General features: G+C 40.5%; 1 protein-coding gene across 14 annotated transcripts in view; it reads right to left on the reverse strand.

The window, feature by feature from the left end:
* The window catches only part of RBFOX2 (RNA binding fox-1 homolog 2), a 250,747-nt gene that overhangs the window by 28,628 nt on the left and 209,973 nt on the right, over positions 1-12,146 (reverse strand). For 11 of the 14 annotated variants that reach the window (XM_074941424.1, XM_074941501.1, XM_074941434.1 and 8 more), the window contains one exon: positions 2,014-2,106. The exons of the other annotated variants lie outside the window; for them this stretch is intronic. In XM_074941424.1, coding sequence (XP_074797525.1) covers positions 2,014-2,106 — 93 coding nt within the window. The remainder of the gene's footprint in view (positions 1-2,013; positions 2,107-12,146) is intronic. 14 annotated transcript variants of the gene reach the window in all.

Consider the following 12,146-nt stretch of genomic DNA (forward strand, 5'->3'; position numbering starts at 1 on the left):
GGTTTCACTGTACCCTCCACCCTCATTACAGAGCTCCGTATAGTTCCAAGCATTCTGAGTGCTACAGCAAGTGGGTGTTACAGCAGAGGTGGTGCTGATAAAGAAAGGATGGATGGGGTTTGAAAGCCAAGTTACTGCAGCCCTGTGTCAGACACAGCCTCAGAGTTCTTGCAAGGAGGGTGAAGCTTCTTAGCAGGAATCAATGATCTGTCAAAATCTCAGGCCAGAATGGAACTGAGAGGCCAGAGGAATGAAAGAAGCCTGCCTTAAGGAACCCTTTGGGATTTATGGAGTGGTGAGCCTGTGCAGGCGAGGGGAGCCTGGAACCACATTTACTCTAGTTTTGGCCCAAAAACAATATAAACATTACACATTTAAAAAAGAAAGAATGGGAAACAACAATGATGAGACTGAGAGCATGCAGTTAAACACACACAGATAAAAGAAAGGGAAAAAAAAACAATTGATTGGGGGGGAAGGGAGGAGAAGAGAGGGTCTCACAGACAATCAGTAAGATGGAGCCAGTGCCTGAAATCAGCTGCTACAGCAAAGTGCAACACAAGCACTTAAAGGAAAAATTGCCAGAACCAATCAGAAACCACCAGTCAGCAAAGAGAGACCAACAGCTGCATTTAACGGAGTAAAGAAATAAACTGGGGAGGGAGGGCATGTGGGGGAGGGGCGCAGAGAGAGAGAAAGAGAGAACAAACAATCACAGCTACAAATAGGTCTGGGAAAGACAGAGCAAGAGAAAGAAGGAGCAGGAGAGAAAGAGGAGGGGATGGGTGCATTAATAAAAACCAGCCAAACTGGAGTTCAGTAACTCTGAGTAAGATGTGCAAGGGGAAATCACCATGAAGTCAGTAATCAAACAGCTCAGACTGCTACAAAACGATACGTACATCCAAAGTCCAGGCGGCATTACTCAACAGCATTGAAAATAAAAGAGGGGAAAAGGGAAAGGAGGCGGGTGGGGACAACAAGTCAAATCACATTTTGTAGTGTTAATGTGAGATGGCAGATGGATTTTTTCTTTCTTATTTAATTTTGTTTTTGTAACTTTAAGAAAAAATTTAAAAATACAAGCTTCTTCTCCAGTGCTTTTGTTTCACTTACCGCCAACTCGTACCATCGCCAGCATTGTGTATAGTTACCATGGAAAGAGTGAGTCAAGTGAAGGGCCCTAAACGCTAAACCATCGAAAAGGGAAATAAAAAAAACAAAAACAAAAAAAAAAGCAAAATATGCAGACATCTTACTCAAAACGGCGGCTTTTATGTTTAATATTTTTTAATATTTAGTACTTTTTTGTTGTTGTTGTTGTAGTAAAGAAAGAGGGAGAATGGGAAGGGGCCAGTTAGCCTTCAACAAGGTGGAACAGAAAATTGGTGAGCACCATGCAATGGCCTCATATGTAGCTACTTTGGCCAGCCACTTAACCCTTCTATTGAGAGCTCTCCTTACAGGAAGTTTTAAGAGTTAACTTTAATTGACTGCAGACAGATCAAGAAGGCAGCAATAGCAGCCCAATTAGTGCCTCTTCCCCTCTACCCTGCCCTCAACATCAGCTCACACTCATATGAAGGAGAACTGGCCTCTGAGGAAAGAGGATACTTGCTGGCCCCCTGCTTTATTGTCAGACACAGAGTTAGAAATCAGACAGTACTTTTTTAGTTACTTTTGTTCAGGCCTGATAACAAACAGGAAATCGGAGCCTCACAAACTGAAGCAAAGGAAAATCAAGACAGCAGAAGGGCAAAAATTTGGAGTGGGTGGGAAACAAACTTAAAAAAAAAAAAAGAAAAAGAAAAAGAAAAATATTCAAATCAAAGATTTTTTTTGGGAGGGGATGTCACTTTTGTACACTTCAGTGCAGTGGGGTGAAGGACACAGAGACACAAACACACGCACACACAAGACGGGGATCCAAATGTGAAATAAGTGAGGCAAGACACAAAAAAGAAATAAAAAGAATAAATATAAAGAAGAAATTGAATTACTGAAGACATGCACCTCGATTTTACGGCCCTCTACCACGGTGCCGTGTAATTTCTCCCTGGCCCTGTCTGCATCAGCACTATTCTCGAAAGTTACGAACCCGAATCCCTGCATGCAGCGGGAGAAGGGGGGAAAACATGCACATCGTTATATATTGAAATACTGATCTCTAGGTAAATAGAGAAAAAATATCACAGTATGAAATTGACATCAGCACAACTCAGCAATACTCTCCTAGAGTCACATAGTTGGTTCATGCATGTTTCATAAATAAAAGAAATTCAATTCAATAAAATAAAGGAATTTTAATCAGAATATTAAATAATAATAATAAAATAATAAATTAATAATAATAATAATAATAATAATAATGAAAAGAAAATGTAAAAGCAATTGAGGCCAGACCAAAAAAGAAGTACAAAGTTACTCGAGACAAATTTTCTTAAAAGTAAATCCTAGGCCCTACTCTATTCTGATGTAGAGAAGCTGGTGAAGCCCAAGCTGGACATTTCATGCCATTGCCAATTAATGCCTGTGCTACTTTGTGGACCTTTATTTGGTATTGAAAGGCACCTGCTAGTTTCAACAGTCTCTTGCAAGAGAGAGGTGTGGGTTGAGTTAAGGATTGGGCACCAGGAATTCCTGTGTTCTGATCCTGGCTCCTACATTGACACCACTGTAGCTATGGGCAAGTCACCCTCTTTGCTTCACTTTTCTCATCCGTAAAATTGGTACAATAATAATATTTACCTACCTCAGATAATTATTGTGAGGCTTAGATGTTTGTAAAGCCCAGTGTAAGGTCTCCAGGGCAGAGATCATGTCTACCTCTATGCCTGTACAGTGCCTAGGACAGGCCCCTGATGCTAACTCAGACTTCTAGGCAGTACCAAAATATAAACATGTAAAGCACTATATATTATTGTCAGAAAAAAGCAGTGTAAAATTTTCCCTCTGTGACTGCCATATCAAATCTATATAGCATAATAAGTATGAACGAGATTTCTATGTGCATTAATGTCATAGGCCAAGACAGGATTTAGCTGACATCTCCTAACTCAGTTACATACCTAGACCACTATTTTAACAATTCCTACTTCAAAGGGGTATCCCGGTTTCTTCTCAACTGTGTGTAGAGACAAGTGGGACCACTAGGTGGGCTTGAACTCTGAAGCTGGAGAAGAATGGTTTTACATTGGCCTGTTGGCAGGGGCACCGGAACAATTTATATAGTGGGGGTGCTGAGGGTCACTGAACCAAACTAAACTCTGTAGATGACAGAAACCACTTCAAGCCAGCACCTATGCCTATTAGGGTAACTATGGTGGCCCAAGGGCTATTATAACATCTCCTTACATGCAAAGCCCTTGGCCTACTTAGCCCAGGCCACCCTGAACACACATATAGAATCTCTTTCCTAAGAAGTCTCCACTCATTCAATCATAAAACAGTACAGTGTATGATGTCACACTGAATCCTATGGGGATGAACTGCACTGTCACACGGATGGACTAACATGACTAAATGAATTAGGAATTTAACTAGCAGCAAATGATACATTCTAACAGACAGCTCTGATGATTTGGACATTTTTAATATAAAAGTCTAGTGGTCAGGGACCAAGGTGAAAATTTCACCTCAGATGGCTTTTAAGATCTTTTATGAACAGGAGAGGGGTACATAGTTTCTGTGGCTTGGTATAAAATGAACACCAGTTGTGTACATACAGTAATCTGTGCTGGAACCACCCCGGGGAGCAGGGAGAACAAAGCTTGTGTTTGATTTAATGGAAACAATTATATTAAATAGAGACCCAGGTAATGTGAGTGATGTAAGACTATGTCTCTGCAGGGAAAAGGCATCTCGGCTCTGCAGCCCCCTTCCTCAACACACGGGCTGAAGTGGAGTAGCAGCATCTTGATTTCTAAACAGGCTTAATGGCAAGAGGCTAGTGGGCCATCATTTTACAAGATCTTTTTAAGGTTTTATAATGAGAACCTTATAAGGTTTGAGCCATTTGCCATTCCAGTAGCCTTGTGCATAGTAGCCCTTATCCTTCACAACTGGATTTCCAGTACAAAATCCTTTTACATTTGTAAAGCAGGGTTTTTTTTGGCAGTGTTGGTTGTTTTTTTGTTTTAAGATCAAGAAAAAAAATCATAGTTGATTAAATTGTTATGCTAGCTTCTGTAAGAGAATCTCATGTCTCCTCTTACCCCAGGAATCTAAACTTCCAGCCAATTACATTTTCCTGGTTACTAAAAAAATAAACTATATGACTAACAAGTGTCTCCCTTTTCAAAGCAGTTTGAAAGCGTGTTGCTGAAATGAGTCAAATTTAGACCACATGGGGAGCAGAATCAGGGATGACAAATTAGTCTGAATTGATAAAACCCTCTTGAACCTTGGCTCAGACATGCTGGAGCTGAGCTGGCTGCCAAGGGAGGATAGACCATAGGTTGCCTTTAAAGGCAACTTGTGAAGGTGGGAAAGTTATGGTTGTGCCCCTCTTTGCTCCTTTATGGTGTATAAAGGCAGCCTGAAAATTTGTTGTAAAAAAGTTAAAAATAAAAAACTTGCTTTTTCATTAAAAACATCTGTAATTATCTGTCCTGGAGTTTATGAAGAGAAGAGAATTGAAGAAATGACATCATAAATTACATAAAACTGAGCAACGGGGAAAAGGGATTTTTATGGCTTGTCTATACACAAACTGGAACCAAAATAACTACACTGGTTTTACTTCTAGACAGTGTAAATCTGCATGGGGACACTTATTTTGGAATAAGAGTACCCTATTTCAAATGAACTTAAGTAAAAACAAATTTGAAACCAACAACTAATATCAAACTGGGGCACTCATTCTAAAATGAATGCCCACAAACAGACTTGCACCAAAATAACTAAAGGTATGAATTAAAACGGATTTAGTTATTTTGGTTCCAGTTTATGTACAGACAAGCCCTCAGACTGTATCCCTTTGTTGACACCTATTTAATTCCAATACCCAATTAACACTTTGGAGTATGGATGGTGTTAAAGATTCAAACACCTATGCACCCTCCATTAAAGTGTGAGACCACATAAAGCACATCTGAGCCTTCCAACTAGTACTCCAGAGGCAACTTCTGTTGGTCCAATAAAAAATATTATCTCGCTCACCTTGTCTCTCTAATACCCTGGGACCAACATGGCTACAACAACACTGCCTACAACTACTAGTTCAGTAAAACTAGACCAGACGTACCTGACATTACTACTATTTCTAAGGTTTAAAAAAAAAAAAAAAAAAACTTGCAAAATTTTTATTTTCTTCATTTGTTTTAAAAATTTCCATGTGGGAGAAAAAAAGGCACAAAACTGATTTTTAAAAATCCTTTTTAAAAAAGGTGACCTACAAAAGAATGGAGATTATTTTGTACCTAAATGCATTTATAACAGTCTTCTTTTTCCCTCCCTGATCATTTCTGCTCACACCCAAGACTGTCTGCTTTACAAAACAATACTTGTTTCAAGCAAAAAATATTTGCTAACCTGGATCCACAATGGGCAAAAGCTCTCCTTACCTCAGCAGGCAGAGGGCCAGATCCAGGGAGGATACAGGCCTGGGTCAAGAGAGATCTAGGGTTTTCTAAATATTACAAGCAGACTAAGTTTAATAGGACTGTTATGGCTTTCCACCCCAAAGTCAACCTTGCCAGTAGCTCAACCACCAGTAGGAAATAAGATCAAGCTTAGACAGTACTGGGTACCCCCAAAGAAACCTCTCTGCAACATTTGAGCAATCTGCAGCCCAACAGTATCCCTCTCTTTTTCCCCAAAGGCTTGTTTGAGGGCCCTGAAGAGACCGAGTAACTGTCACCCTTTTAGTCTGGCCTCAGATTCTGCAATAAATAACAAGCAACAGGATGAGCGGTGTAAAAAAATAGATAGGTAGAGATATATAGTCTTTGAATGTTTCCATCTCTGAAGAATGAGAAAGAAAATTTACCATGTGACCGTAAAGGGAGAAATCAAAAGCAGACGGTTCTCCTGGGTGTGGCCAGAACACAGAAATTAAAACAAAACAAAAAATAAAACAACAAAAAACAGAAAATAAAAACCAAAGGAAACTAAACCAGTCCCTTGAAATCCATGCATTGTTAACTCTTTGTTTTCCACTGTGCTTAGAACATTCACCTGAGCAGCAGTAATTTTGTCTTGTGTTGCTAGAACACAAAGCCTCTGAAGGGCATTTCCTTAATTTGCTGCTACATTCAAAAATTAATTTTTACCAAAACTAAGTTGTTTTTCTGAAAATAAACCCTCTTTATAGATACAGTCAAGACACAGAAGCATAGAGACATGGCCAGGAAAGTCCAGCAGTATGGGCTGTCTGCTTCCAAGGCTTTAGGAAAGATTAGGGGACCTTTCACCTTCCTCCATAATCCACCTGAGATGAGTGATTGGAATGCACCAACAGCAACAGAGCAGGAGATTCAGAAACAAGCACACACTGTTTAAAGAGTGGACGCACATTCCCCAAACCCTGCAGGAGGAGAACGGTAGAACTTCTGGTCAGTAAGGAAAATCAAACTAAGGGCTTGTCTACAAGCAGAGTTGCATTTAGGTGTGATTTTAAATGGATTTAGTTAAACCAGTACACAAATGGCTGTGTGAACTCTCTTATTTTGTTTTACGCCAGACTTTGCTCAGTTTCTCTCAAATTGATTACGAATTGGTTTAAACTAAGCTGAAATTAGTTACTGGTAAGCCGAAATAAAAGTGTGCACACCAGGGTTTGTCCGGGTTCAAGACTGTGTGTGGACAAGGCCTAAAATTGTAGACAACTAGGGGGAAAGGTCTTGGCTACATCTCTTTCATTCTAAGTAATTACTAAGGACCTTGCTGACAAAAGAAAGTGGCAATGATTTAACTTGTCTGTTTTTAAACCAATTTAGTGAAATCAATACAAACCTGTGTGGACACACTTATTTCAGTTTAGTAAGAAAATAATAATGCACTATGTCTACGCTGGCACTTTGTTGGTGAAACCTTTGTCAGTCAGAAAAAAACACACCCCTGACTGACAAAGATTTCACCGACAAAAGCGCTGTGTGGACAGCACTATGTTGGTGGGAGACGCTCTCCCACTGACATCACTACCACCATTTGTTAGGGGTGGTTTAATTATGCAAGCAGGAGAGCGAGCTCTCTCCTGCCAGCATAGAGCAGCTACACAGGAGACCTTACAGTGGCGCAGCTGTAGCAGTACTGCTGTGAGGTCTGCAGTGTAGACATAGCCTTAGTGACTTATTTTGATTTAGTTTAAATTGACTTAAACCAACATAAGAGTGTCCACACACCTTTTGCACTGGTTTAACTAAATGGGTTTAAAATTACAGCTTTAGTTAAATGGGTGCAACTTTCTTGTTTAGGCAAGCCCTAAGCTAGTGTGCAACCATATTTTTAAAAAACAGGAGTGTGCTTTCTGCAACAATGCTGGGCTATATAAGTTGTATGAACAGCGTGAGATTCTCCTACCCCCGCCCCCAGCTTTCAAGGGCATAGCAAGCAGTAGGGATGGGTGTCTGCTCTACCAGTGTTTTGAAGCTGTTCCTTGTCTTTTATCATAAGGGTGAGATAGCCTCCACTTGGGCTGCTGCTGCTGACAGACCAATTCTGAGCCTGGAGTATGGGCAATATTATGATTTTGAATATATGAATTCTGGTGTGGTGCTTCAAGAGGTAAGGAGCTTGATTTTCTTTTCTTAGTTTGTTTTGTAGGTGCACTAATTGTTTCTTCACTCAGGTTTCCCTCTTAAGATTCAGGGTTTGGATGTGGTCCAGCAAAAGGTCTAAAGAGGTGATGTCACCCATCCTCACCTCTAGCAGTGAGGCTCCAGGAGATGTGTTTCAGTCCGTGGGGAAAGAAGAGGTGATGACTGGGTGCTGGAGCAGTGTGTGAAAGTAAGAGGATTTACTTGGGGATAACAGAGGAAATGAGAGAGAGATTTGCACATGAGTGTCCTTTAAGTAATCATCCCTTTTTGGTTTCTCTGGTTTAGATCTCAGGAATGTAGGAGATGCTGTTGCTGCAGCACAGACTGCCATGGCAACCCTCAGTACAGGAAGTCCATAAAGGGTGGGTGGATGTATCAGTGTGCCTGCTAACTACCTCTGCCTGTTTTCTGCATGAATTGCCATAGGCCAGAACAAAATTTACAGAACGTGTACGATATTTTACAAAATGTTAAAATGAAACATACAACTACACGGGGGGCTTGAGTGGTGCTGAGCAGAGCCCAGTGTGAATTAAATCGCTCTGTGAACCAGAACCCTGTAATCGAATACTTGGCCAGTAGCCTAGGTCACCATAGTAGTAGTGTGCACTAAGGACAGCTAGCAGCTAAAAGTGGAACTCTATAGATGTGATCGATGTATATTTCTCCAACAAGCCACAATCCCTTTTGGGGTTAAGCCCCATTGGATTTGCTCCTGTGGATACTACCTTCTCTCCCACAAGAAGTTCAGAACACTCTTCAGGACACAGGGCTAACTCCTTTTTGATGGGTCTGCGTTTCCCCCATAAAAGGCAGCAGGGGACAACATCATTTACATAATTCTAAAATCAATGGCATGTGAGATCTGTACTAAAACTGAACACTAATATTTTTTGTAAATGATTCCCTCATCAGCCAATCAGCAGCCAGGATTCCTGGTTCAGAAGCAGTCTTATTTTGTTGTTATCATCATGTGCACAGTTCTGAATGCTGCATCTTGAATGGCTGATGAAGAGAAAAGCACTAAGTTTCCTTCTGGTATAATGTTCCGTTATAACTTTTGGGAACAGGAAATGGGGGGAGCAAGTCTCAATTAAAATTCTATGGTTAAACTAATATGCAGATGGCATTAACTCTGCAAACACACACAGCTGTTCAGCTGGTATACTAATGTTGGGACATCTACTAGAAGAGGTGCCTCCTCCAACAGGTGGAGCATCGTATACCCTCCCTACTCTGGATATATTGTGTCCTTGGTTCACTAAAATGCATGGTGAATTGGGGATGGGAGTGTTGTACCATTTACATGAACTAGAACTTTAATGGTAAGCTGTGGGGAATCAAAAACGAACAGCTAGTTTCCTTGGGAACAAAAAAATCCCATTTAAGGGAAATCTGAAGTCATTCTGTTTGGCAAGCTGAAAACCACAAGAAAACCAAGAGGCCTTATGACAGGTTTCAAAGTAGCAGCCATGTTAGTCTGTATCCGCAAAAAGAAAAGGAGTACTTGTGGCACCTTACAGAGTAAATAAATAAATAAATTTGTTAGTCTCTAAGGTGCCACAAGAGGCCTTATAACATTCATTTATGCTTTCGAATGGGTACCAGCACAGCATCAGTGTAAAGACCACCAGAGGCAACAGTGTCATTTTATATAGTCCCAATCAGAGGAGCACTCTGATTAGTTTGGAATCCAAATCATGTGACTAGAGGAAACCACCAGGTGACTTGGAACTAATTCATCCCACCCCACACTTCAGAAAGTCAACAATGCAATTTTTTAAGATAAGTAACACAATCCAGTTGTTGTGCTGTAACTGTATTGTTCAGGACTCAGTTAGTGTATTTCTCAGGTGCTCAGGGGCCACAATCACTTGCCCTGTTGAGTACAATTCCTCTCAGAATGTATAAAAAAATCACCCATCTAAGTGAATTAAGGATGCAGAAAGAAAAGTTATCAGTTCATCTCAGGTGGATCCAAAAGGAAGGATATAAGTTGCACATTTTCTCAAATCCCTACATTTACCAACCTTGGAGCAATTTCTGGCAGAGAACCTCTGCCATCATTAGACAGGGACAAGAGCTGCTCAGACCATGGAAGAGTTTCCCATCACACACTGGGTGCGGGCAAAACCAGGGGTATTTGGGATTTACCTTTATACCTTAAATATTTACCAAACACACATACAAGCTACACCCTTTAGGAACTCTGGGAAGGGGAGGGGAGCACTGAGAACACAGCACAAGGCAGGCAGCAGGAGCATCTGCTTTCAGATTCCCAAGAGAGAGGAGGAGGAGAAGAGAGAGGTTTCATATAATTAGATTACAAAGGAAACCACAGGGCAGGAGAAATGCATTCAGATTTTTAATTTATTTCAAATTTTATTTAGGGCGGGGGGGGAACCCAAGAGTGAGTAAGGGGCCTCCAGAAAGATCCATTTCCTTTGCTTCACCATCAGGTCACCAAATTGTTGTTTTTACATTATAGCGTGAATACCAGGTGGTTCGTGCAGCTATACCCCACTCAGTAACACTTGGGCTTCCCATTTTCACACTAAGTAGGAATAAGTTTGGCATTTTTAAAAAACAGTAATAATTACTTTGGGTAGAGCAGGATGCAAACTATCATGAACAAATATTCTTTAGGTGTATTCTGGGTCCCATCTCTGAAACAGCAAGCATCAGTTTTGCAACTACTCATTGCTATGAAGTTGACAAACAGCAATAGGAAACTGAATATCCAGAATATTATGTCTTTGGGTTGTTTTCATTTTTAAAATATTTACTAAGAATCCAGGGCAAAATTCTGCAAAAAACTGTTCAGCAAAACATGGGTTTTGTTTTAACTGAAAATCAGAAGCCTTGGGCTCATTTATCTTCTTGCACAGCTAGTGTTCATAATCAGAATTCAAGGATTCACAGAAAATCTCCTATGTTAATATTGTTGAAATGGGAAAGGGCAGGTGTGGGTGTTTAATACAGGGCTGGGGGAGGAGATGGGGTGTGTATGGAGGTGGAAAGGCATATAGAACTGTAAAGCACAAATACTGTGGGGGAAGAGGTATATAGCTCCACAGTTTTTTTGACAGGTCAGTTGGGTTTTTTTTTTGTTTGTTTTTTTTTAAGTGATTACATTCAGAAAAAGCAGAGATTTTGCTAGAGGCTGTTCACAACACCCAAGAGAAATGACTGAAATCAAGGATAATTCACAGACAGCTCTGGCCTACAAACAGGAGAACTGTGCAGAGCAGAATAAATATTTACAGATTCAGCCATAGCTGAATGTTTCTGGTAAAAGCATGTAGGGTTTACTGTATCTATAAAGAGAAAGAAAACTCCCAAACTAAACTATCCAGAAACCTATTTACCTAGACTGGATTATAAAACACACAGAATGGGCAAAAATGGGTGGAGTGGTGCGCTGTTGGGAGTGGGGAGTGAATCTTGGTTCTTTTAGATATAAAATAACCCCTTGCCTGGATTCCAGAGAATACATGGAGAGATTAAGGAATTTTAAAATGCAATTTAGGGAACACAGGTGAGAATTTGTAGAGAACATTGTATATCCGTATATTGCTGAAGGAGCAGTGAGGCCGCATAGTGCTGTGAACTTCAAACCCAAGGGAAAGGCAGGGATTTAAAAATATAAACTGCTTAGCTGGCTTGCATCTCCGAAATCTCATGTGAGAGAGGAAATTTTCATTTTTAATTGAAAATGGGAATCGTAGCACTGATTAAGTCAAGCATAGTATAGACATGCACTGTGCAAGCTTCCCCCACAGAGCTCTGCCAATGCACCTTGATCCTGACCTGCAACACTCCCTGCTATTCCAGTGCTGGACCTCCTGGGCAGAGAGAGAACCACATCAATTTGTCATTGTGATGATCTTGGTTATGAGATGAGACCCAACTGCCAGTTAGGACAAAGAGCCCTGAAATTCACTACATTTAACCTGAGCAGCATTTGAAGCCTGGACTCCAGAGAGGTAAATTAGCATCAATGCTGAACAAAACCTCCCTTTTGATGCATCTTAAAGGTGAAAATAGTTGCGCAAATAGAAATTCAGTGGGGAAGGGTTCATATTGGGGGAAATTGTGGGTACTTAATTTAAGCATTAGATGTCTCTGTCAAGAAAGGCCAGTATTTCTCACAACGGCCTATTAAGTTTTCAAAGGCGAGGAAAAAATTCCTTGCATATGTGAGATATTCCAGTTACTCTAAATAAGCACTTTTTTATGTAATAAAAACCATTTTATGGATATCTACATAACACACAGTGTCATCTTGTCTTGCCTTCCCCAGAGAACACCACATTGCTCTGCAGTGAAGAGGGTTCAAATGACTCCCTCCTTCCTCACAGGGTTGGGGAACCTGATCTCTCATTA

This window comes from Natator depressus, chromosome 1 (assembly GCF_965152275.1).
Source record: "Natator depressus isolate rNatDep1 chromosome 1, rNatDep2.hap1, whole genome shotgun sequence".
NCBI classification, from domain to species: Eukaryota; Metazoa; Chordata; order Testudines; family Cheloniidae; genus Natator; species Natator depressus.